The sequence below is a fragment of the Haemorhous mexicanus genome, chromosome 4, assembly GCF_027477595.1.
Source record: "Haemorhous mexicanus isolate bHaeMex1 chromosome 4, bHaeMex1.pri, whole genome shotgun sequence".
Classification (NCBI taxonomy): domain Eukaryota; kingdom Metazoa; phylum Chordata; class Aves; order Passeriformes; family Fringillidae; genus Haemorhous; species Haemorhous mexicanus.
The window spans coordinates 60,800,634-60,828,026 of NC_082344.1; the positions used below are offsets into that span (position 1 = coordinate 60,800,634).

Consider the following 27,393-nt stretch of genomic DNA (forward strand, 5'->3'; position numbering starts at 1 on the left):
TGGGCTGCAAGCACACATTGCTGGTTCATGTTGAGTTTGTCATCAACCAAAATTCCCAAGTCCTTTTCCTCAGGGCTGCTCTAAATCCATTTTCTGCCCAGCCTTTATTTCGGCTTGGGATTGCCCTGATCCAGGTGCAGGACTTTCAACTTGGCCCTGTTGAATTTCATGAGGTTCACAAGCATGATTCTTGCTTTGTGGGTTCAACACAAAAATGTTTGTCCATGTCATGTAGGAAATGAGCTCATTTTTTTTTAGAAAGTGGTGATCTCATAAGCATTTTAACACCATCTGATTTAAAGCAGCTACAAAGAAATAAGTTTCCTTTGAGGAGCAGTTACTTCTCTGAGACCTTTGTTTTACATACACCAATCCTCCACCACTTCTGTGCCATCACTTGATTCCTTTTCAAAATCCTAAAATCTAAATTTAAAAATGGATTAAGGTTCCTGCCTACCTACTTCTGAAAAAGACATAAAGGAACACAGGACCAGGTGAATAATTTTAAGCTTTCCTATAGATTTGAGACAGCACACTAATAAGCTTGTTAATTAATTTATTAATGAACTAATTATCCCCAAAGATTTGCTGAGAGATAAAGCAATCAGAAAGTCATCAACAACCTTGCTAGGAGATAATTAATCACTGCTGAAAAAACCCCCACAAATACAAGTTCATTCCAGATCACAACCAGACATTCTCTACAGCTGTTGTACAGAACAGAAATGTCAGCAGGCTCTGAGTACACAGAGGCTCTGGTACAGGTGCAATGATGCTGCATTTTGCACCCCTTCAGTGAGACATCCCCCTTTCTTGAAGAATCAAAATTAGGCACAGAAGGAGGTTTTAACAGGCATTAGCATGCTCTGCAGGAAGCTGGCAAGTTACAAACTGGAAGCTGTGGAAAGGAGTAAAGGCAAGTACCAAGGCAGAGACTTTTGTGTTTCTAACTTCACGGTCACAGATTGAAGAAAGACCCAACCTAGAGTTGTCTCAGCTCAGACTTCTCCTTTGTCACTCTGGATCAGATGCACCTCTCCCCATTAGGTGCTCAGCTGAGCAGGACTGTCCCTCTCAGTGGGCAGTGACAGCATTCTCACAGCATATATGTATCTGAGTATGGTGAAATTTTCTTAAAAAATAAACAGATTCTACAAGTAGAATTCCTCTCTCCCTGGAAATTAGATGTCTAAACCAGGAGGGGAAACAGCATCTGGGTGCTCTTGTACTGTAATAGGGACTTGTGCTCATGCTCTTTGCTAAATGGTTTGTGTGATTCGTGCATTACTGAGCTGCTGGTTACATGCATAAAGGTGGGCAGCTGCTCCCTGAGTTCAGCTGCTTCCCTCTGCACTGCTGCTTTACTGTGGCTTCCTGCATTGGATTATTAGCTTAACAGCCAGAATGGCTGCACTGCTCCTGACACACACATTGCCTTCCACCGTGCAGAGCGTTTTGCCTTTCAAGGCTCTAGCCCAAAATACTCTGTGGATTTGGCCTATATCCACTGAATCAGATACTCCATTTCTGTATGAGTCTATTACTGTGTTCTTCAGTTGCTTGAAAGTAAGTATGTAGAAAAGAGATCCCATCCTAGCTGGTCCTTATCCAGCTCATCACAACTTCTTATTATGAAAAATCCTGTCTATTGTTCCTGAGGTTACTCCTGCACGCCACTCAGACAAAGGCAATGTGCTTGAACTATGTGTGATCCCAAAACATGCAATATGGAAGGAGATGACTCACTGCTGCAATGTTTAGAGCACATACCTGGAATGTTTTTGAGTTGTCTCTGCTTTTTAACCATCCAATCCCATGAAAAACAATATAAAGTCAAGGGTTTTTTCTTTAAACCAACATTAGAAGGGTAGCCTTGGAAATGGGGGTAGAAATGATTCCAGGAAGCCAGCTAACACAGGTGGTACATCACAGAAAGGAACAAAGAGAATTGAACAAGAAAACAAAAATGGATTTATTTTAGATAAAATAGATTTTTAAAATGTTGTTGTGCCACAATAAAAATAAATTCACAATTCTTACATATAATCTAAGAAAATAATGCAACTGAGGACCTTCACAGAGGACTTAAGGACAAGCTACATCAAGAATGTAAAACCGTGCAGAAAAGATTTGGAGACATCTAAATTGAAAAGGCTACTTTTTAAAAAGGTACTAAAATAAAAAGGTTAATTGCTAATGCTGTAATGTAATAAAATCTGTTCTGAAATTCTTGAACAATTTAATGTTTAATAGTACATTGTTAAAGAACTGTTTGGAGATTTAACCCTGTGACCCTCAATTAGTCATTGAGATGTAGGCAAGATGACCAAAATTCTTTCAAGATTCATGTACCCATTTAGTCCAAAGGGCATATATACCAATAAGACAGAAATTTTTGACAGACTGAGAAAACCCAGAGCATGCCAATTGAATTGCTAAAAAGACTGAAGCTGTCAGAAGAGTTGTCTGTGCCTACTAGACCCCCTGAGTCCATGATACCTGTGTACACTTCAGTGTATCAGGTATGTTTTTTTGACTTTGTGTTACACCAGGCCTTTTAAATTTATGTCTAACCTCAGTGTAGTCCTTGTTCCTGCATTAGACAAAATGCAAAGCCTTGCTGGTGCAAATAAGAAATATTTTGGCTTTTATTGTCTCTACTTTAATGTTACTCTAACACTTCCCCTATGTCATTGCAAGCAATGTAGAAAGGCACATTTAAATGTACACACTTGCCATATTCTGCTCAATGTATTATGAAGGCAGTTTCACAAATTTATGGGTTCATGTGCTTATCAAATGAAAAGAGTTGGAGGAGATGGTTAAGGAAAAAAAAAGCTGTTGTTTACAAAATTAAATTAACATGCTGAGAAATACAGAAGAGAGGTGATGGGAGTTGATATTTTCTCCAATCTGGACAATGCTGACTAAATGTAAATGAGGTTTGTGCTGTCAAAAGAGTTTTTAATATGAAAAAAAAATCTATAACCAAATACTACACATAAATAATCTCAAAAGCCTTCTGATTAATTTCTGTGGAATAGCTTTGCAGCAATAGAGCATTGGTGGGTCACAAAAGCATTAAAATGGCACATGGACATGTAATATATTTATTTTTCCCTATCATACTTCCAATAAAATTAATAAGAATTGGGGTATGCAGTGTTGTACCTGAAGTTTGAAATATTGGCTGCAACAGATTGATCTAAGAGATCTGGGAACTACATATTCCACTTTAACAAGGTAGAGATTTAACAAGAATTTAACGTTCCTTAGTACATAGTTCTCCCCAAATTGGTCTCCTGTGCTTAGATTAATCTAACTACCATTTAAGCTTTCCTTGGACCATTAAACCATGGGGATGGCTTTTTCCTGGTATTCACTTCAACGGGAACTGCTTATGTGATACATAGGCTTTTCAGAGGATACAACCACTAACAGAAAATTATATTTACTTTATAGAAAATAACTCAATTTACTTATTAATTATGAGTGCAGGAAATAGTGCCTGGATTGTTAATCCAGAAATCATTAGCACTCACAGTGAAACAAAGAAATTTGAAACAACACATCTTTTCAAACTTCTGACGAATGCATTATTCTGGATTTCTGAGTTTTTGAGGAAAACTGCTCATTTCCAAACTGACCAAGACCTTTTGTCTATTTAGGATTTTGTTATGGGTCTCTCAATTTTACTCAGAGGGACAGTACAGGAGAAACTGAACTGGGCTTTCAACTTGTATGATATAAATAAGGATGGATATATAACTAAAGAGGTAAGATTTACTTCTTAATAATCACTGAAAGTAAATGTTGTTAGCTAAGTCTTGCGTTCAGAGAATAATGGTTTCATTATTCTCAAATTGAATGGGTTAACAAGTTATCAGATATTTTGAAGTTAGACACACTAAAAATTAAAGTAATTGTCTCATTTTAAAAGCCTATATGAACATTGAAAAGGAAAAATCTTTATAGAATTTGCAGAAGTTCAGAATTCTTCAGAAATTATGTTATTGAGCATAAGAGGAACAGAAATAGTTGGCTTCAACTTATGCTTGTGTATTTGCCCATACAGTTCCTAGAACAGCTTGATAGGATATTTGGACAAAAATGAATTAAGTATGTGGCAATAATTGTTACTTATTTTATTAGTCTACTTCTAATAATTCTTACTACGTGAAATGATTTATAAAGAAAGATTCCTACATCTTTTATTCTGCAAGGATTCAAACACATACTTAAAATAAGTGGGACTAAATGAGTGTTTCATCAAAATATAGGGAGGGGTTTTTTTTAAGTGGGGTTTATGCAAATATATAAATTACACTCATAATTTTACACTTTTAGAAAACACTTCAGGTTCATTACAAAAGAATAATGTATAGAATCATTTCTTAGCATACTACAGATGACTTGTTTTTATAATTATTAAAATTTTCACAAGCCACTCAGAATTCGAAGATTATGATATAAAAGGAGGACTCTGCATAAGTGTAGGTGTGTTCATGGCTGTTTTTATTTTCTTTATGGAAAATAAGTTCTAAGAAGGTGATGTGCTTTGGCCATTCACTTGCTGTTACAGAACTTATTTTCCCTTTTATTTTTATTCATCAGATATTGGGAGATTCTTCCCACAATCCATGAACTTGCACATATAATACATCATTTGAAATTAAAATCATACATTTATGAAAGCTGAAATCAGATGCTAGAATTTCTAAGAATTAAGTAGTTTCTTCTTGAATCTGTTCAGTCATAAAAAAAGAAACCCAAAAAATACCTAGGCGAATTCCAAAATTTTATTCTAAAATGCAAATCCTAAAAAATTATGTTCTGAGTTAAAGCAGTGGACATTCCAGAAGTCAAAGAGCAGCACTGCTGTGTCCAAGAACTAGACAATCATCTGGAAAAGAGGCCAGGGAAGGGGCAGTGCAGGAGCCCCTTGGGGTGATGGGTGCCCACACTGTCAGCAGGTCCTTGCACTCCCCACCCTGGGATGCTCAGCTGGGGATTCACCAAATGGTGCAAGTTTTTCTGAGCTGGTGGGGAAAAAATCACATTACAGTGCAGAAACAATTTTTTCCTCTTCAGGAAATGCTTGATATCATGAAAGCAATATACGATATGATGGGGAAATGCACCTACCCTGTTCTCAAAGAAGACGCACCGAGACAACATGTGGAAACATTTTTCCAGGTAGGTCACATAACATAGAAGCTGAAAAGACTGCTCTGTGAGCAGATAAAGATTTTCATTGTTATAACATATCCTTCCAATTCTGTAATCCTTTCTATTCTCTGTGGTTCCATTTCAAGTTTCCCAGACCTACTCACCATACCCTGTTTTTTCAACAAAAGTTCTTTAAGCATAGTCCACTTACTATGACTTTTGGACTGGTTGTTCTTAGGCTGACATATAAATGAAATGAGCAATGAAAAGGACTTGTTTCACACAGGAATTCGGGAGGAGAAACATACTGTGGGGGGTTGACCCTGTCTGGATGCCAGGCATCCACCAAAGCTTCTCTCTCACTCTGCCCCTCAAATGAACAGGGGAGAGAAAATCTAACAAAGGCCTGAATTTCTGATTGCTCAGCCTTGGCCAGCAGCAGGTCCTGGAGCTGGCTGGCATTAGCTCTGCTGCACATGGGGGAAGTTTCTGGCAGCTTTTCACAGAAGTCAACCCTGTAGCTTTCCTGCTATCAAAGCTTAGCCATACAAACCCAGCTCCCATACTTTTTTTCTTTTTCCTTTATTTTTTAATACAGAAAATGGACAAGAACAAAGATGGAGTAGTTACCATAGATGAATTCATTGAGAGCTGCCAGAAAGTAAGTATTCCGTGTTAAGTACTGAATGTGTATCTGTTGGTTATTTCTATCATACATCTTTACAGATTTCTGGAGCGTCAGTGAGGGTGATATTAATACTAAGACAGCATTTTCCCAAGGTAGAGAATCTACATACACCATTACACAGAAACACTGAACAATGTAAATAAATTTGTGGCCTGAATCTGCAGAAGAGCTGGTTTACACAAGCTCTCAGTGCTTATTAGACAGCTGTGCCAATATCCTTTCCCTCTTTAACAGTGTATTGTTTACATTTGGTGGAAAAAAGTTTCTTTACATTCAGCTGGGCCACACAGTTCTGTCACAACTGGCATATAATCATGGCAAACATAATATTGCCTGAAAATTTACTGTCCATGGGTGAGTTTCTCAGTGAGTTGTGATGTGCTTATAAGCAGTGAAGCCTTATAAAAAGAGTGCAAGGGGCTTGCAAAGTGTTGGATGACAAGAGTTAACACCAGACACGTTTTCTCAAGGCAAAGGTGTGAACTGATTGTGATTATCAGCCACAAGCCTTTATGCTACCCAAGTGGCTGTCAATTTCTTGTCAGCAAGAAAAAAATTCTTCCAGCAGCTCCTGGCCCCTAGAGCCAGGATGGAGAACTTCTGAAGCAGGAGTTACAGACTGTTTTCACTCCTTTGCTCTTCAGAAACCAGCTTGTTCTCAGACCAGTAGAAGATATGAAGAAAGATAAGTTGAATTTTCATAAATTTAAGGAAATCCTGTTAATTTTTCAGTTTAAAATTGCAAGAAAAAGAAACATGATAGAGTACAAAATAAGAATCATTATATTCTGGCGTGATAAGAGGTTCATAGAATTATAGAATATGCTCAGTTGGAGGCCACCCACCAGGACAATCAAGTCCAGTTCCTGGCTCTACATGGGACACCCCAAGATCAAGGTTGTTGTGTAAAGTAAAGCATCACATTAGACATAGTGAATATGATAGGCCTGATTACATTATGTAAATTGATGTGGCCAATAAGCCTGATACTATTTGTTTGTGACAAATTTAAGAAGTCATAGTAGTGGTCTACTGATGCCTTGCCCAGCAGACTGATTAATACAAAGCTGATAGAGACCAGCAATATAACCCCTGCTTATTGATTCTTATCTTCTATATCAAGAATAGAGTAATAAAGAGACAGACAATTACAAGACTATCAAGATAAATGCTTTTAGTGCATTTTTTAGTTTTTTAACTATTTGGAATAGGGAAATCTCTAGATGCTCAAAGATGCTCTAGAAGCAGTCTATTTTTCTATGCATCTGTTGCTATTCATTGGAGTTGTTTTTTGAGTGCAGCTACCTAGTAAGTGATATTTTGTTTGATTTTAATCCACTGATTTTGGGGGGAAAAAAGCCAGCCAAGAGCTCTGCTAACTGTGGCTGTTCTGTGTATCCTTAGCAACGGGTACGGGGCAGTGTCTCATCTGTCAGCAGTGCTCTGTGGCACTGACCGTGGTTCCAGCTTGTCAGTCCTGTTCAATACCAGCAAAAGTCATTTCCTCTGCCAACACTGTGTGATCATCAGAAACAGAGATGAGATTCTTTTCCCAGCTGAGGTCTGTAGCATTCTGGAAGTTAAATGACACATTAATCTGCATATGACAGCAATCATGGTGATGGGCTGAATGATTCATTCACAAAGAAAATTAATACCTTTAGTAAGGAATTGCCTGTTCTCCTTATCCAGTGCAATTCAGTCTCTCAAGTCTGTTAGAAGATTTATTTACCTGTTCTAAATATTCAGAACACACGTGAGAGAGATGCTCTCTGAACTGGGACGTGATGGAGACACATGAATGCTACAGAATGCTACAATTGTCAACATGCTACTTATCTCGCCTTCCCTTGCTTTTAATTTCAATGGTGGCTATGTTTTTTTGACACAAAATGTATCTTGCTACCTAATTTTTTTTCTCTCTGCCACATAAGACTGTTCTTCTTTTAAGACTTCTGTGCTTCAAAATGTGTAATTCATGTTTATATCAAGATTTGGTTTTAGAAATGAGGTTTGGGGTTAGGATTCAAAGAATCATAGAACATACTGAATTGGAAGAGACCCAACAGAATAAAGTCCAATTCCTGGCCCTGTGGAGGATATCCCAAGAATCACACCATGTGCCTGAGAGCATTTTCCAAATGCTTCTGGAACTCTGTCAGGCTTGGTGCTGTGACCACTGCCCTGGGGACCCTGTTCCAGTGCTCAGCCACCCTCTGGGTGAAGAACCTTTTCCTTATATCCAACCTAAACTTCCCTGATAAACTTCAGGCCATTCCCTCAGGTGCCATCAGTGGCCACCCCAGAGCAGAGATCAGTGTCTCCCACTCCTCTTCCCCTCACGAGGAAGTTGTAACTGCAATGAGGTCTCTCCTCAATCTTCTTTTCTGACAGCTGAACAGACCAAGTGACCTGCTCTTCATAGGTCTTCTCCTCCAGAGCCTTCACCATCCTCATGGGCTCCTTTGAATGTTCTCTAATAGCTTTATGTCTTTTTTATATTTTGGCACCCAAAACTGCAATTTTCAAGGTGAAGCTGCTCCAGCCCAGAGCAGAGCAGGACAATCCCCTCCCTTGCTCTGCTGACCATGCTGTGCCTGATGCCCCCAGACAGAGCTGGTCCTCCTGGCTGCCAGGGCACTGCTGACTCCTGTCCAACTTTCCATTGAGCAGCATGCCCAGGTCCCTTTCCACAGTGCAGGTCTCAAGCTGCATGTTCCCCAGTCTGTACACACAAGCAGGATTGCTCCATCCCAGGTGCACAGTGCCGGACTGGCCCTTGTTAAACTTCATATGGTTGGTGATTGTGTCACCTTTTGCCCAACCTGGAAATGAAACTCAAGATAATTTTAGTAAAGAGGTAATATAAAAGGGGATCTTTATTTTAAGGCCTTCAAGAGCAGTTATGGAAAGATGTCCACAAAGCCCAATTTTCCCCCAGGCGTGAGGAAGTTTTTATAGGTTTTAGGAAATTAGCATAATTGGTAAAAAGTCACCAATTAGGAGGAAAGTGGTGATGCAATTCCCCCCCAGATCAAGCTCCTTCTCTGGAGCCCCGTTCAGCACTGGCTGTGCTTTATCCATGAGAATGGATCTCACAAAGTTGTTCTCAGCCTTGGTTCCCAGGACGAACCACGATAGGACAGGGGCCTTGTATCCCTCAGAGCATGGAGCTCTGGAATTTGTTAGGTCTTTCTGCTTAGGGAAAGGCCACAGAAAAGTACTGGGAAAACTAGTCACTAGACTAATACAATAGACTACAGAGCTACAAATATATATGTGAAAAATACAGAGAACATAGAAAAAAAGGCAAAGCCTAAAACGGTGTCATTCACACACCTCTCTGTTTTTTCCTGATCTCTCTGCAGGGCCTCCCAGACCTTGAGTGAATTGAGAGTTCTTCCTAGTTTAGTGCTGCCCATAAATTTACTTAGTATTCCTTTGAGTCCTTCATCTAGGTCATTAATGAAGAGAATTGGTTGAACATGAGCCCTGCAGAACCCCACTAGTGACTGGGTTTCAATCAAAGTCCTTCAAGAAACTCAGTTCAGGAGTTAATGTGGCTTCACTCTTTTCAGGGTGACGTATTTTACAAAGGAACATGACTGCTGCTTTTAAAACCAGACCTGCAGGAAAACCTTTTGTTAACATTCTGATAGGTATGAGATCAAAAAAGGTAATGTCTGAATATTTAAATAGACCTGAAGTGTGTTCTGTCAGGAAAAGGCTGCAGGAGCCTCTTTTTTGAAGATTATCTCAGGCAAGATTTGCCAGTCTCTGAGAACTGGCATTCCTCTACTTTGAGTTGGAAGCCAACTTAGTGATTTGCAGAAGTATATCCCTTTTACTCCTGTTTTGCAATAAATAAAGGAAATGTAGCATGCTTAATTTACAAGCAAGAAGGAACACAACAAAACATCTTTGAACAGAGGTTCTACTTCAGGTTCCTGGGGTATGTTCCTGAGATATTTTTTTTTTGTAGCATCAACAGACTCTGGTGTGTTCTTAAACACTAATTTTGCATATATGTGCCTTTCTAAAAATTTGTGCTGTTGTGCTGAGCTCTTGTTTGGCACAACTATCAGTGCAGTGGCACTGTACAGCCTGAGGTATACAGGTGGTTCAAGGCTCTTAATTCACAGTCCCATTGCAAAGAATGGCCTGTCCATTCAAAAAGTGTTGAAACAGTTATGCAGGGAAGTATAAAGCATTCAGGCTTTGAGCGCTGTCTTCTCTGGACACTGGGTAGGAGGATCTGAGTAGAATGGTGCTTCCCCTCATCCTCCTCCATCTTAGACAGGGAATGTGTATGACCTCATTTCCCTGCCCTCCCTACCCCAAACATGCATTTGAATGTCAGTCTGCCATCCAGCCTCCAGCAGTCTCTGCTCCCGCAGGAGAAATGGACTATATTGTCCTAGATATGCCAGACTGTGTCCCAGAAAGTGGTGGCTGTTTGTCTGGCTTCATATAAATTACCAAAGAGCTGATCTAGGTCTTGAGAAACAGGAGGGGGGTACCTCAAGAGCTAAGCACTTCCCAGTTCCTTACCTGCCTCCTTTCACTGATTGGTGCTGGTGGGAAATGGTCTGACTTGGGCATTGCCTTATATTGACAGCAGCACCACAAAGAGCAGTCAAAGGACTAAGGCATGCACAGTGCATGGGTGACTGTCAGGGCCAGTGACATAGGTCCTTCTGATAATGACAAAAAGGCACAGGTATTTTCTGCTGGAGTAACCCTTTCCATACACAGTGTTGATGGTTTGGGCTATCCTGAAAACAGCAAAGAAACCATTTCAAATTCACGAAAAACTGGCTTAAAGGTAGGTCAGGTCTGCCAAAGTTCATTCATCCAGGTTTGTGCTTCATATGGACAATGCTTCATTTGCATTAACACATCCCTTTGTCTTGAATTAGGAACTGTTTAACAAGTCTAATATGAAAACTTGTATAGAAAATGTACTGAAAAAAGAGGCAAATTAAAAAAGATACACTTGCCAAGGAATTCTAATGCAAGCATCTGGGGTTTTCTGGGTTTTTTTGGTATTTTTTTTAAAGATGGCAAAAAAAGCTACTAAAACTTATCATGTTCTAAATATTATGACAAGCCTGTATTTTCTTGTGAAGACTCTTCTAATTTGACTGACTAAGGGAGTGGCATTGGAAGACTTCTGTAAAGAAACAGCCAGCCTCAGAAATATGGAGTTGATTTTAGAAAACTACCAGTTCATTCATGATAATACATATGCAGTAAAATGGTTAGGAAGTGTCAAAACAATTCGCAGATTCAGAGCACGTTGTTTGCTTGCACATTTACTGAGTGTAGATGCTAGTTTATATACAAAAACATTTGTACTAATTATATGACAAGTGAGTTAAGTTAAACTGTTAATCTTACATCAGTGATATTCACTAGTTTATTGATGTTTCAAAGCAATGCAGTGAGGAAAAGGATCATTTATTTTAACTTTCAGCAATTTGTTATAGTAGCTTTGCTATACCAAATTTTCAAGCATTAGCCTATATAGTGTATTTTTGAAATTACATATCATTGCTTCACTAAGTTATTTTATTTTACAAAATAGCACACAGATCATTCCTTACAGCAGCATCACTTCACATGGCATACAGAATCAAAGATAAAAAACCCCACTGTGCATGTATCATAACATAAATTAAGCTAATTATCAGACTTGTCATTTTCTACAAAGCAAATCACCCACTACACTGAACAGTGACTAATTTAACTGGAAATTGATACTGAACACGTGTTACTGGAAGATTAATGTACAGAAATCTCACATACTTATCAGTAGTGGAGAATACTATTGAGATAACCTTTCTAAGAAGTGGGTTTTTGATGCAGATTTTTCTGAAACATCCAAAAATAATCTACAATTCAGTCTTTTTATTCAAAAAAATTAAAGATGGCTATATCATCTCTGAAGAAAGTACTAAAGAGAGGGATCATTACAGTGGAGACCAGCAAATGCTAAAAAGGCATGTAATAAACTCTTATATTGTGTGTATATATATTGTTTTGTGCTAGCAACTTTTGATCCAGAAATGTCAACAAATATGGGCTACTGCAAGTAACTCTTTCTTTTCTACACTGAAAGGTAAAGCTTACAAAGAAAAATATTTTCTGCTAATTGCTGAATGAGAGTTGCCTACTCTTAAAATCTGGAGCACAGAGTGATGCGTTGGTATAATATTGAACTGGAAAGATGAATATTTTATTAAAAAATACCTAATGCAAAGCAATCAGAAAGCAGAAGTAGCACTTAGAAGCAGTCACCATCTTTCAATGTGAACACACAGAAAATCTGAATAAAAGAGCTGAAGAGTGCTGTGGTGATACTTGTTAAACTGACTGATTTTGGCCCAGCAATTGTGCACACTTCAGTCTATTTTTCTTAGTCATCCCTGACTATGAAGCAGAAGCCTTAGGATTGCAAGAAGAATCCTGTGTACTATGCACAATTACATGTACAGATTCACACTTGATACAACTATTCCATCAGTATTTATTGTCTAGGTGTATTCTGTTATCCTGAATATAAAGTGATAACCTCAGAAATGTTACAGATCTAATTTTCTTAATATGCTATGGTATTCTTGACAGAGTTGTTTTGGTTTCATTAAAATCCAGAAAAACTTACTTAAGCATGGACCCATTAACAATCTTTTTTTGCTAACCATTTCTCCAGACAAGCTGAAAAAAAAAGTTGCCATTAACTAAAATATTCTACCACATTTCAGTATAGATATCCACCAGCTACGTTTGGAATGGTGTGTGATTTTTGGTTATGTGTTGTCTTTTTTTACAGGATGAGAATATAATGCGATCCATGCAGCTCTTTGAAAATGTGATTTAATGAAGACATTAGGTCTACAACTAATGGACAAATATGAACTATTCTGCAACATTATCTAAAAAAATGGATTTCCCACTTTATCATAAATAAAGTTACTCAGCTTTACACTGAGAAATGTATTATGCAAGTAAATTTTTTATTATAAACCCTTCCCAACAAAAAACCCTTTCTAAATTATACAATCTAGCACTTCCACAGTGGCTATTTAATTAATAGGACTGTACTGAAAAATCAGGTTCGTACTACAAACTCTAAAAAAATACAACTGACATTATGCACCTTTATTATCATTCCAACCCCTAGTTAAAATAGATACAATCACACAGAGATTAAATATTCTTAGTTTTGCTACTCATTTGTACTGGACTAAGCTCCAGGTATTAAAATGTATATCTTAAATCTCTAGCTTCTAATTTATACAGAGGCATTACAATTTATTTTCTTCTCATATTTCTATAGTGTAGTCCTTATTTTTGAATAATATTTTGAGTTAAAATGCTATAATAAATGTGTGATGCACACCTTGCTGTAATTGCCTTCCAACTTTGACTTTTTTTTCTCTTCAGAAAAAAACCCAAAACCCAAACATAACTAAACAGGTAACTTGAGAGCAACAACTATTATAAAACAAAAAACCAAACAAACAAAAAACCAAACAAGTTGCTTATGGGTATTCTTATTCCCTAAAATATATGAGTAAGCTTCTCTCAATCTCACCTAAGTCTGCACTTAATTTATTATGACATGAATATCAGAAATCCTACATACTGTATTTTTAATTCTTCTTGGATGTGTATGAGAAGTTCTTTACTTAAAATTAAGGATCTTATGACTTCCAATACTTCATGAAGAAACCTTAACTGGATCCTAACACTGCTTTCCTAAGTATGTGTCTTTCTGCCTTTAATGAAGAAAAAGGCATGAAATTTTAAAAACTGCCATCAAACTTTAGTGCTGAGAATGAACATCACTACATAGTAACCTCCACTAATAATGACTGCTAGAGGCTAACATCTATTTCATCTTTTTGTCGTACCTTTAACTATGAGACAGAACCAGGAAAACAATGAAAACTTCAGCTATATATCATCCATATGTGAAAAATGCTTTACAGTTTTTAAGATCATTTCTTCATTAAGACTGAAGCTACTTAATTCTGAACCTAGAAAGATTCTTCTAGGAAAGTATGCATATAAAATATAACACTGCCCCTCCATCCATGTAATTTTTAAGATATATTGTCCACAGAGTCTACGCCAATACTTCAAAATAGGTGAAATGCTATCAGAGATAGGCCAACCTTCATTGTAACATTGCTGCAGAAAGTGTGAAAGGGGATTAATGAAGTAGAAAGAAAGTTACAAGAATTATTTTGTAAATAAAAATCAGGTATCTATTCTGGTGTAGAGATGGGATGTTAGAGGCATGTTGAAGGCTGCTCTGCTATCACCAGTGTAGGATAAGAGTAGTACAATACATGTACACCTGAAATCTCCTGTAGTGTGTTTGTGTAAACTAAATGTGCACATTTTGTAAAAAAAGAAATAAAATAAAGTAAACATGAAGACAAAAAGGACCATGATCAATTTTTTGAGTTGTTAAATACCTGCTGGCAAAAATGCATATTGAAGAAATACTTTTTTTAAAAAACACAAATACGTTTTTCTTGACTTAGCACAGTTCTGATCTTGGCAGAGATCGGTCCTGAAGTGAATTTTAGTCAGGCTGTGGTAATTTTAAAAAAACCTCTGAAATTGCTTTCACATGACAGACTTTTATTAATACTCTATGCATCAGCATCTTCTTATGAAAAAAAGCATCCTTTCGAAAAACTAAAAATGCCAGAATTGAATATTCCTCAGGGGAAAACATTCGGTGCAAATTTTGTTACTTTTGTAAACTCTCTCTGACAGTGTACACAAATACAACATGTCCCTGAACAGCATTTATTATAAGAACCAATTAGGAATTATTTTGCATTAAAATTTAAATACATTAATGGACAAATGCTGTACCCTCCAAAGCTTGACAGCCAGGTAAGCTGGCTTATACAATTTTCTTTTTGTCATTAACTTATATTTTTCATAGCTTCCATGTTCAGAAGTTTACTAACTTGTCTGGACCTGAATTCACAAGCAAATCCCAATTATATCTGTAATGTTACTGAACTCAATGCAAAGGGATCACAGTGTAAGTTTTTCAAAGTTGCCTCCTCCAGCCAGCACCCATTCAGTAGGCTCATAGTTAACAGGAATTAATTAGCTGAGCAAAACCTCAGCTGTGGCTCTGTGGAGCTACCTGATGCCTCTACACTGTATTCTCCAGAGCCTCTCCAGGCTCTCAAAACAAAATGCTGAGAATGCAATGAGTAAGTTCAGCTTTGGACCACAGGCTGCCTGTTTACTGGGTTCAGCTTCACAGCCTTTAAGAGCTGACTCTGAAGAAGTCTGAGAAGGCTCACAGTTCTATGTCTATCCTAGTCCTGATGAACCTAAATGTGTCCATCTGTGCTGTGTCACAAAAGAAGTTATGTATTTCAAAAGCAACTATACATATGTGATTTAGCACCAAGTTAGATTTTATTTAAGTAATTACAACAAAATTATTTTGCATCACACAAATATACAAAACATATAAAGCACTGCAGATATAATACATGAAATTGTAATTAAAAACTAAATAAGAATCAATATTTATTCTGCTCTTGAAATAATATCACATTAATCAGTGTCATTGTAAGCCAAATGCATATACAAATATACAAAGAAAAGTCTTCCATAATTACATATTCACAAACTGATAAGACTCCTGAGGAATATATACTTAGGAATATACTGAGGAATAATTATTATTTTAACAGAATATATCATACCCCAAATAAGTGTCAGTGGTATTTACAGTTTCTTTTCAAACTTCACCTTGCAGTATAAATCACTACAGTTTCCTTGTTCAAGAATAGATAGAACAATAGGTTGGAATTTTAGATTTGATGATTGCCACAGTTGCCTGTTGAAAAAAACAAAACAAAATAAGGGGCACTAGCAGTACATATGACAGTACTTATATAGTCTCTATAAATTGCATAGTTCACAACTTTTACTTAGTTATCTTTGCTATTATCAAACAGTAGAAAGATAAAAAGTTAGTATTTGCTGAGAAATTTACTGTCAAAAGGGCTGAAAATAATGCATTGAGAAAATGCACCATTGTGATTTCTAATGCTGGAGTAAACATTCAACATAAGGGACATGAAAACTCACACCTAAAAGGGAGCACAAATATATACATGAAATAATAAGGATTTTTTTGTAGAAGAATGATGTTCTGGAAGGGATTTCTAACAAAAGTAAGAATCATATGCTTTAAGACTAATTTAGAAAATAAATTTGATAAATTAATTGGTTGGATTATATAATATTGCTTGTAACCAAAACTTAGTAGTTTTTTTCCAGTTTTTTTTGCTTTATCTTATTACAGTCTTTTAAAAAGATATACAGAAAGACCTACTCACTATCAGGTAAGACTTCAAGAAATCAGGAGACTGATAGAAGAATTAGAGGTTAATGACTCACTGGGTTAATTATATTATCTAGACCTAAATTTTCAGAACATTAGGACAAGCTGTAATTTTCTTTTTCTTGTCTCACTTCATACAAATAATGAACTCTCATCCTCCTTCATTTTTCATGATGTTTTTCAAGTCTGTAATACAAACACTGCTACAGCTCTTAAATGAACATGTGCACACACAAAAATGAAGAGGCAACTACTGATTATTCGGGCATCTACTGGCTAAGGCACACAAGCTCAGTACTGCTAGGCCTGCCTGTATGGTCCCTGCCTTCAGGTTATTCCTATTCTTTACAAATACCTATTAAATGTAACACATACACCTATTCATAGGGTCAAGAAAGCAAATATTTTCTCTTCTAGATGAACATCTAAGTCAGTACTCCAAATTTTTTTCTCCTTTTCTCCTTTGTGCACAATGTACAGTATGACATTTGTCAAAAAAATGTTCGACAGAAGAAACCTCTGCTATTACTTAAAGCATCTTTTTGATTTATAGCCATTGCAGATCCAAACTCTGGGTTAACCAGGGTGGGCTGGAATGTGAGTGTCATATTCCCTCAGGAAATAGCATAAACAATAAACTATTAGTGTGAACAGACAGGTGTCATCAATAACAGCAAAAAGAAACTTTTTGCAGGAGTAAATCTTGTTGAGAAACATGTTTAGTCCCAGAAAATGGAACACCAAGCATGTATCCCAGCCATACTGAAGAAAGAAAATGGCAACAAAACCAGAGATGAAAACTGTTCTGACAAAATTCTATTAAAAAGTGTTGATTACTGAATATATCTGATCAACTCACCTTTCCACCACAGTGCTCCAACTTTTGTAAAGCAACAGTAACTTCTTCTCTATACTTCTTGTCCATTAATCTCTTTAAAAGCTATTGGAAAAGTAAAACAAAAAGGTTTGTTGCACAATATAGTAAAATATATGCAAAGAGGCAATAATAACCTATTTTGTTACTTTATTCCATCTTATCTTTGCAAAATTAAAGCCACAAAGAAATATTACTTTATAACTTGTAACTGATGTCAAAGTATGGAACTCAATAAAAGCAAATGGAATAAAAAGTTAACTAAAGAGAAACTTGAATTCAAAGAAAACTGATCTGTTAACCCACAAAAATATTTCTTTTTCTTTTACCAAACAAATTTGAAAGAAATATCCACCTTAAAAAAAGTAATTCTGAAAGAACTGTCCACATGAAAAGTTAACTTTTTTATCATGTGCATTGAAAAAGATTTCTGGTAGAAGAAATACTTCAAAAAAACCTGCTGTAATTTCTCTTCTGTACTGATTGTCTAAAAGTCTTTTTATTTTGCTGTAAAAGTGCACTTTGCAAGCAGGTTAAAAGAAACCATGAAAAGGCTGTCTGACAGAGGAAGGATGTCCCCAGAATAAGTTGTTATAGAAACACTTCTCATAATCCCACTCAAAGCTTATTTAATGACAACTTCCTTGTGCAGAATTCCCATCTGAAAGGAATGGGGATATTTGCTTCTGTTAATGTATTAAAATGTTTATGGTTTTGCTAAGATATTCAGACTCAAAATTACAAACTCATTTTGCAAGAAATTTTCCTCCAAAACAAAGCATCTGCATGTTTTCATAAATTGTAGAGAGAAGATTTCCATTATTCTCCAGTTTACATTAACAAAAGTTTTCGGACCTTGCCAAAACTTTGTAAGTCACCATATTCTAAAAGAACAAAGGACTCACACTGGGGACTGTTTGAAATAAGGCTTTTCATGGAACTGCTGAGTCCTCCACTGTGTCTGTGCAGATAGTATAGTAACATCTCAATAAGAATGCCATGAAAATACAAATGCTTTTTATTACAGCATTAAAAACTTACATTTGTGAGTAGAAGCTTAAGATGATCATTAAGAGATGGGCCAACAACAGCACTCAATTGCACTAAAGCATCCAATCCCCTTCCAAATACTTCATCATCTGCATGGGCCTTCAGAAGGAGAAGAAAGAAAGAAAATCCTGAGAGTAAGATTCAGACAAAGTAAGTTTTTCTAAACTGCAATCTCTGCATTATGATTGTAAGGAGTAGTTTTAAACACTAAAACTACTGTGCAACTGCTAATTGCTATAATGATGCAAGTTTAGAAAGAGAAGTACAATGACTAATATTAGTCTCTAGAGGCCAAATTTAAAGGCAAGGCATATTTTTAAAGTGGAAAACAAAAGCATCCATAAAATTTCCACAAAACTCTTGCATTTCTTCTGAGACAACAAAATTAATAATCTATTACTGTTGAAAAAAAAAAAGTGGCACGCAGAAAAGCTTGCTACATTGATAATTTCAGTATTTCACAGCATATTAGAAATAACCTTTCAAATGCTGGTATGTTGAAATTGAGAGACACCATTTTAGTTAAAAATGTAATGAATTCTGGGTAATTTCTATGTAATTCATAACAATAACTTCCTTTGTTGGAGAAACAGAGGAACCAATGACTTTCTGCTTCAATTAACTTAGTCCCCTGCCAACTAGACCTGCCAGCAGTTATCAGGCTCTTATCTACTTCTTTATTTCTCCCATGGGAAGTTTCTTCTGTACCTGACTTCTCTAATGGTTTCATTATGCTGCTTTTCCTTTAGCAGAGAAATAGACTCATAACAACTTATTTTGGTCTCATGCTAAATTATAAGTTGATTTAAACAACTACTTTTCTTCTTCAGCATCTGGGTCCTGAAAATTTTCTTTTTAACTAGAAATCATGGACTGCTTGTCTAGTAGAAGATTTAACAAGGCATAATACCAAAGCAGTGCAACAATAACAATTATCAGAAGAGTAATATTAATTGGAGGAAGAGACAAGCATTATTATTGTAATTTTGCCTTTAAGCTAAACCAAAAATAGTGATAACACACAATTCCGTACTTCTGTTACATCTCTGATTTGAGATCACAATTAATTTTCAAACTTCAAGCCATCTCTGTTAATCAGAACTGAAACACAGCTAGATTAAGGGACAGCTACTTAATGAACCAGAAAAGGGCTTTCAAAGACATGAAAGAGATCCAAAAGAGATAACCTTCAAAGCCAAGGTTATCTTTATTTTCCGATGGTGTAAAAGAGTTAAAAGCATTTTTTTAAAATTAAGAATATGACCTCAAACACTATAAATGTATTCTTCCTTTTTCCTCATTGACATATTCTGGAGATGGCGCTGTGCAGGGCTGGGAGTTGGACACAATGATCCTTGTGGGTCTCTTAGTTTGTGATTCTGCTTTACCTTTGTAGCATGTTTTGAATTGTTACATGTAATAGAGGAGTGTTTATTCCTGAATATCCATTTTACTTCACATCATTTCTATTTTTTGTGTGCTATTGTGTGGACATAAAAAAATGCCCACAAATATATGTATTTATTTCTGCTTATATTAAAACCTTTAAGAGAAAAGTTTCATAAAATTTTCCCATAGATACTGTCATATTGTTATACAATGAGTTTTCCATCTTAATTTATATTTACAGACATATAGCTAATAAACCAAGGCAAGGTTAACTACAGAAAGAGAAATTATTCCTACCCCCCAAACCAAAAGCCCATGCAATAGATTTATTAGAGTAATATTACCCATGTAGTTCCCACCAGCAGCAGGATAAAAAAATTAAAACCCATTAAAATCTCTGCATGAAGAGTAAGACATACCAATGCAGCCTTTAAGACTGGAACTAGACGAGGCAACAAGGGAATAACTTTTTCAGCAGCACCTTCAACCAGAAGTAATTCTTTAAAACCCTCCTTGGAAACAAAAGTATAGGGATGTTTTGTCTCTCTTAATCCCTGTTGCAAATATAAAACATGGTTTTCTTAATACTGAGCCTTCTTTTAAACAAAAACACGTTTTAAAAGTTCCACACAGCAGCAAGACCATGTTTAGATTTTGTCAGATCAGTTCAAAACATAAAGTACACTAACTCCACCATGTGGAGCCACTGGGTACAACTCTGCTCACAGAATATTCTAATTCATTTTTCTTTTAGAATATTGAATATTAAAACTCCTATTATGAATACTGCCAATTCAATCAATATTTGTACCTCACTACCTTTAATCTAACAACCCAAGGTATTTTTTCAATGACAACATGAACTAGAACAGGCTATATCTCTCTATGGGTTTTGTACCCTGAAAGGAAAAAAGAATAGAAGGTGAATTATGGAAGGAAAGACACCCCACACCACATATCTCTCTATGCAACACTAAAAATTTGTAGATAGCACAAAGATGCACATCTAGTGGAGGTCTGACTGGCAAAACTCAAAGATTTAAAGCCATGTGTCTGAAGCCTTTTTTCTTAACATAAAAGAAATGTTATGTTACTTCAGGAATTGACATTTTTGTTTAGTATTTAAAAAAAGAATAAAAAAAAGAAGAAACAAAAGGAAAAAGAAACAAAGAAAATAAAAAGGAAAAAACAGGGGGGAAAAAAAAGGAAAAAAGAAAAAATAATGTAAGCCACCTCAGTATATGCACTTTATTCTACCTGCAACATTGGATTCAGCATTTAGACACCTGGAACATATTGGGTGAGAAATGTCACAGATGTTCTGAGAAAACAGAAGCCTCAACATAATGTATAGTACTTCTCCTCCACTTATTTACAGGACCCTATTTCCACTGTACTAATTCAATCTATTGAGGAGAGCATTCTTACTTCATAAGGTAGGTGTTATACACAAAAATAAGCAAAACAATCTAGTTTACAAAAGAATCTGCAAAACCACAAATTTCATTCAACAGTTGGGCATCTGGGATGTGGTCTTGCATTTGATCAGCATCTTGAAGAGTAAACAGCTCTACCTAGCTCTCCCAGAAAGCTCCAACTAAAGAACTACAAATAGCAATGTTCGTGACCATTTTCATTCATACAATATTTTCACAAGTGGGGTTTTGTTCTATTTCTCTAGAAGTGGAGCTTAAACTAGCTAACTTAGATTGTTAGAAAATGACATTTGCAGGTAGGAAATGGTACTTGCTTAACATTGCAAGAAATTGAGTTTACCTCTGCCAATGTTAAAAGAAGAGGATCAAAGGGAACAGTTTCAGGAGGGCATTCCCACTGCAGTTTGTGCTTTACTGATCCATGCACTAACCTATATAAAGAAGAAAGTTTTAACAAAATAACATATATAATACATAATTTATTGCTAACACTATTTGCTTTAATTGTATCACCAGTTAGTTTGTTGTATTCCTACATTACATACACAATCTCAATACATAATGCTCTCCTTAGTGAAATTATAGGACCACAGAATCAACTAAGTTGGTAAAGATCTCTGGGATCATGGATTCCAACCTCTGTATATGTATAATAGTTAACAGTGCAATTATACTACATTCCCAAAATATGGCAGTTTTCAAATTTCTGCTCCTAATCACATAGAAATCAGAGAATAGAAGTTATAAAAATTATAGAAGCCTCTCATGCCAACACAGAAGATACTCATTTTCCAAAGTTACTTATTTTGAGAAGTATATGAAGAAACATTTTCCTCAAATAGCAATGGGTAAGGCAAAGCAGTTGAAACTGAAGGAAGATCATACTGGAATTCACTATTTACTAGGAAACAAATAAATTTATTAATGCTATATATTAATGATTATTTTATACAATTATATACATATACATCCTATTAATGATGGCTTATATTTTTGTAATTCTGCATCCATGTGACACCAGAACATTTATTGTCTAGACAAATATATAACCAAGTAACTTAAAATACCTTAAACTTGCTTGTGAGTAGTTTTGTTAATATTTCATGTGCCTGAAAACTACAGAATAGGAAATTCAATAACATGTTGTCATACTACTAAGGCTGTGCAAGGTCTACTTATTAAAATGGCACTAAATTTATTTTCTTTGTTAGTAGGGATAAGTAAATTAAATTACCTGAAAATATAGTTTGTGAAAGACGCTTAGGAAACCAAATGTGCACATACCTAACTATTCTTTAAAAATGTGGCTTTGATATTTACACAGCATAAAAAAAGAACCAAAAGAAGACAATTCCACAGGCATGGGAAGTTGCTTTCTGATCTGTAAAGAGTTAAATATTGGAATTTTTTCCAGAACTGAATGGAATTAAACAACCTAACTAAAAGATGAAACATGAAGAGATGTATTTCATAATATATTCAGTAAAAATAAAAACCAAACCCAACACACCTGCAGGGAATGCCACCTCTAGCATATGTAGCAGCAAATGCAGATGATGGTTGAGAATAAGCACGAAACTGTGAGAACAGAAAAAAAAGCATTATTTATTCATAATGGTAAAGTTTTATAGCTGGTAAATGGTAAAGTTTTATTCATATATTATGAATATGTTAAAACTGAAGTTTACCAAAAAATGGACTTCATCCTATGATTCTAAACCAAATCAAAAAAAGAAGTACAGCTATGGAATGGAAAACATGTAAGTGATAAATTTATCTGAAAACTGCTTTTAAGACTTATCAGTCTGGGGAATTGTTAAAATGAATAAAAATGTTCAATCAGTGGTCTCCTGATGGAATCACTTAATTTTTTTTTTTTTTTTTTTTTTTTTTTTTGCAAATGGTAATATTAAAATTTTACAGGTTCTTTCCTAGGTAGAGCAAGGAGCTCCCACTTCCCTGAAGCTCTTGTTGTTATATTGGTAACATGCAGAAGGCAGTTTTACTGCAATTCCATCTTGATCTGAGTATAGACAAAAGTATATGGTGGCAAGATGTGGGAGAAACAGCAAATATTGGGAAAGATGGTGGGAGAGCATTGCAAATGCACAGGAAGGTTCATAGTGGGTGAGAATCTAGGAAGGACACACTGGAGAAGGAAACTAGGACCTTCAAGCCAGGAAAAGCTGCACAAATTTGGTTTTTATAATATATGTGCTTCTTATGCATATGAACTATCATATTATTTATTAGCATGGTCATTTAATGCTGCTTCCCAGATAATACACCTTATCACAAAACATTCAGAAGGAAATACCGTGAAATCTCAACTTTTATCTTTTGAGTGTTTAAACCTACATTAAGATTAGTAGAATTGTGTTCATGGCTTAATTTTGGTCATTGGGCTACCTGCAAAGAGATTTCAAGTAAAAAAGATGCCCACATTAAAGTATTCAGCCTCTGTTTATCAGTAAAGTACCTCTGCATTTCATTCACTTTCCAAAAAGCCTGTGACATTACTAATTGCTAAATGATATGGCCCAGTGGTGAACTATAATTCATGCATTCAGTGCTAGTTTTCCAGGCACGGGACTTCCAGGAAATAAACAACTCTTTTCATTACTGCTCTCCCAAGAACACAAATTTTTCCTGAAGGATTACATAGTCACAGTAACTGTGAGTTTCAAATAATGCTCACCAGTAATTAATTTGCCAGATTTTATGAGGCCTTGAATATCTTCAATATGCCACCTGATTCTTGGTTTTATTGCATAACTGAAATAAGTTTCTCTAAAGCAGCAGGTGCCAAAGCTTAGAAGTAAGAAAAAACCAACCCTTTTTAATGTTTAGCTCCAAATCTCTTTTTAGGGCAATAGTACATAAAAAATAACAGTTAACATGCAAGCCACAACTGTACCAAAATACATTTTTATAGTAATGTAATAAACAATGTTATACCTTCAGGCATTTGAGCTTAGAAGATAAGGTATATATGATTAATAAAAAGTTTAATAAAAGTTTAATTTCAGTTTAAAAAATAGGACCAGAAAAAGCATGACCTGCATGTAATTTCATAAAGTAAGGAGGACTCTTCAAACTTCGGATGGATTTTAACCAAACAAAACCACCACCACCTACACATACTGGATCAATAGTTTTAGGATTCAGCTTGGCACTAGGCTTTGGCTGTGATTCTGGAGAACATGTCTTGCTTTTCTGGGCTGCAGACTTTGTTTTTATTTGGATGCCTGATGACATTCTTAGAACATTGCTTCCTACAAAAAAAAAAATTAAAAATATGAAATAATTTTCATTCCTATATGATAGAATACGAAGGGTTAGAATCCCCAGGCCCAAAGACTGACATGAACAACCAACCAAGTAAATCTGAATTAGTGCACTAGGAAATAGATGCTCATTCTTACATATTGGACACAGTGCATGGGACAATTGTAATAGTCCTGTAGCTCCATATTTCAAATGCACACATTTCCTAACCTGCTCGTCTTTACTTGTGTTCTTTGAGACCTGCAGCATAAGTGAATTAGATACAGTCTGCTTTCAGGGTAGCCTACAAAAATATGAGCAGCAGTACAGGCCTCAGCAGAAAAGCCCAGAGCCCATCTTCTGATTTCATCCCATCTTCAAATTTCATCAGAAGAAAGCAACAATTTGAGGAAGGTCCAGGATGAAGGAATGAAGCAAGTACATTCAGGACACAACACCCAAACCACAATCAATAAGAAATGAGAACAGAAATGTAAGGCAGCAAAAACAAAAAAAAAAAAGAACACAGAAAATGAATTCCAATTCCACTAAGAAGAATGAAACTACTTTTTAAAAAACACTGCAAAAATAACTTTGTCTACATCATTTAGTACTGATTTAAGTACACTTATCTTTTGTAAGTCGATGCACCAGCTACACATCACTACAAATGTGATGTGTAATTGGGTTCAAGTGTCTCTAATAAAAATAATAGTTCTCTACTCATTTACCATACCAAGTCTGATATTATGATGAATAGTATAAATTATTCCTGGGATTACAAGATCTCAAATATTAATAAATATATAAATAGTCAAAACTCTGGGTTTGAATATTATAATGTTCAGTAATTTTTGGTGTGGTGTATTCTGTATGGAAAAAAACAATTTAGTAGATAAGACATTAGATTTCTATTGTGAAAAAGTAATTGCACCATATAGAGATACAAAAAAATAGGAAGCCACACACAGAAACAAACATTGCCTCAGGGATGAGCAGTGTGCTTGCTGTCCAGCCATCACCCTTGGTAACACCTGTTTTTGTTAAAAATATGATTAAATGCCAAATACTGAGATCAGGATGAATCGGAGACAGAACTGCCATGCTACTCTCACCCTCTGCTCTATCAGCCACCTGCCTTAATCTCTACTAGACTCTTGCATGTGCACTCCTTGTTTAGCTTGGCTATTCTAATTCTTCCCTCTGAGCAGGATTTCCAGTAAGGTACCTTTGTCATCATTATGAAACCTTTAAGATTGCTTCTGTTTCTGGTAAGTGATAAGGTCCCAGCACATGTGTAGATACACTGTTTTTATGACTTGTGGAAAGAATTCAATGAAGTTTGAATTCTCAATTTTACTGAATGCTGTGAAACAACATTCAGTAAAATGTTGTTACAAACTATTCTGTTTGTAAAATGGAAGTCAAATGGAAAACATTAATATAGAAATAAATCTACTGATTTTGTAAGTTTGTTTATTATCATAAAATTCCAATCACATTAGGGTTAGAAGACAGATTTTTATCTGTCAGAAAATTAAAAATCAAAATTGTTTCACACTATGAAAGCACCAGATAAGTCCTTGACAGTAACAGCATGTGTAACAAAATAGTGCTATCCGTGTCAGACTTTGAAATGTACAAATAATACGGTCAGCTTGCTAATACCTATATAAATATTTTTCTCAGAAAAGTATTTAGAAGTAATTGAGATGTTTTTAATTTTTTCTGTTTTCCAAGCAACGAAAATACATGCTAGGCTACATTAGATAGCACTGACCAGAAAAAGTACTTTTCAGGAGGAGGTCTCACTTCTCAGAGATGAATGCTCTCGCGCAGTGAGGAGCTGGAAGGGTCACACGGTTTTGTAGAGAGATCAGACAGGTGAAGCACAGCCGTGAATCAAACAAGCGAGGTTTGATATAGAAGTGACCCATCTACTGGCAGATGACAGATTTCAAATCAAGGAGCGACACTTTAAACAGAAAGAGGAGAAGCACTTTTAAGAAACATCTTTCAAAGGAGGAAAAGCGCAGCCTGGAGCTCGGGATCTAGAAGTCACTTAAGGCAAGCAGAATGGAAGTCAGCAGGATCTGAAAGGCGAGGTTGCTCCCTTACCCTGCCGAGTGCCAAATCTCCCGCAGTGCAGAGGCAGAAACACATGAGGGGCTTCGAGCGCCGTCACCGCCGAGAGGCTCAGGCAGAGAAGCTCCGGCGAGCTCCCACGCAGCCCGCGGCCCGGCCCTCCCCAGCGCCGTGGGACACCCAGGGACCCCGCGGGAGCACGAGGGGCCGCCCCGCCGCCCTGGGCCCCTGTCCCGCCCCCGGCTCCCGCTGCCTGGGCACGCCGGGCTCTCGGCTCCGGGCACGCCGGGCTCGGGACACGCCGGGCTCTCGGCTCGGGGCACGCCGGGCTCTCGGATGGGGGCACGCCGGGCTCTCGGATGGGGGCACGCCGGGCTCTGGGCTCCGGGAACGCCGGGCTCTGGGCTCCGGGAACGCCGGGCTCTCGGATCGGGGCACGCCGGGCTCCGGGCACGCCGGGCTCCGGGCACGCCGGGCTCCGGGCACGCCGGGCTCCGGGCAGCGCAGTCCCCGGTCCCCGCGGGCCCCCGGCGCCGCCGACGCTTCCTGCCGGTTGCCAGGGGAACTACGGGCCGCCGGCAGCCCAAACTTGCTCCGTGCTTGCTGCAGACGGAGCGACAAGGAGATTGAAAGATCGATTTTGTTTGGGTTTTTTGTTGTTGTTTTGTTTTGTTTTGTTTTGTTTTGTTTTCATAAGAACGGTGAATTTTCAGGTGACACCGCCAGTCGGCTTTTTCCATTTTTTAAATACATTCCCAGGTATATGATCCCCTGATACAATACTGAAAGTTCCTCTGGAAATACAGCCACTTTTTGATGCTCAGATGTGATATCACATCTGAGTGTGGTAAATAAGCTTTTGGGTAAAAGGCTACTTTTTCACTTGACCACGAGAGTGCTTTCTTGCTTTCTTCAAGAAATGTGTATGTTCATTAATGCACACAAAAATAAATCTTCAAGGAAAATGTTTCCTTGGTTTGCTTAAACTGGTCGGGATGGAAGCTTTCCACCTTACATTCTTTCTCACTTCTGTCATTTC

General features: G+C 36.8%; 2 protein-coding genes across 10 annotated transcripts in view; one reads left to right on the top strand and one right to left on the bottom strand.

Annotated features, from left to right (window-relative positions):
• The window catches only part of KCNIP4 (potassium voltage-gated channel interacting protein 4), a 389,223-nt gene extending 376,369 nt beyond the window's left edge, over positions 1–12,854 (top strand). For 4 of the 6 annotated variants that reach the window (XR_009486283.1, XR_009486281.1, XR_009486280.1 and 1 more), the window contains 5 exons: positions 3,669–3,776; positions 5,092–5,196; positions 5,768–5,830; positions 7,262–7,418; positions 12,690–12,854. Coding sequence is in view for 2 of the 6 variants with exons in the window: in XM_059845081.1 (XP_059701064.1) it covers positions 3,669–3,776; positions 5,092–5,196; positions 5,768–5,830; positions 12,690–12,737 (324 nt within the window). In the remaining 4 variants the exon portion in view is untranslated. The remainder of the gene's footprint in view (positions 1–3,668; positions 3,777–5,091; positions 5,197–5,767; positions 5,831–7,261; positions 7,419–12,689) is intronic. The other 2 variants (XM_059845081.1, XM_059845082.1) reach the window with 1 other exon arrangement.
• Positions 12,855–15,294: 2,440 nt separating this feature from the next.
• On the bottom strand, positions 15,295–26,681 carry PACRGL (parkin coregulated like). Of its 4 annotated transcripts, none has more exons than XM_059845084.1 (9): positions 26,388–26,528; positions 26,050–26,244; positions 24,147–24,277; positions 22,513–22,580; positions 21,343–21,433; positions 19,986–20,120; positions 18,169–18,276; positions 17,113–17,193; positions 15,295–15,743 (listed from the first exon to the last, which is right to left on the bottom strand). In XM_059845084.1, the coding sequence occupies exons 3-9, from the start codon at positions 24,258–24,260 to the stop codon at positions 15,687–15,689; spliced, it is 654 nt and encodes a 217-aa protein (XP_059701067.1). In that variant the 5' UTR covers positions 24,261–24,277; positions 26,050–26,244; positions 26,388–26,528; the 3' UTR covers positions 15,295–15,686. The 4 variants fall into 4 exon arrangements, with proteins under 4 accessions (XP_059701067.1, XP_059701066.1, XP_059701070.1 ...); XM_059845083.1 differs by having other exon boundaries at positions 24,141–24,277; XM_059845087.1 differs by lacking the exon at positions 26,050–26,244 and having other exon boundaries at positions 26,388–26,681.
• Between the last annotated feature and the right edge of the window lie 712 nt (positions 26,682–27,393).

Bases quoted from the DNA above. Each gene is read 5' to 3' on its own strand.
- PACRGL (XM_059845083.1), bottom strand. From the start codon at position 24,260: ATGTCATCAGGCATCCAAATAAAAACAAAGTCTGCAGCCCAGAAAAGC. The intron at 22,581-24,140 runs GTAGGTGGTGGT...CTGTTCTCACAG, and splicing joins AAACTATTGATCCAGTATGT to TTTCGTGCTTATTCTCAACC. The intron at 21,434-22,512 runs GTGTGTTGGGTT...TTCTTTATATAG, and splicing joins AGAGGTGGCATTCCCTGCAG to GTTAGTGCATGGATCAGTAA.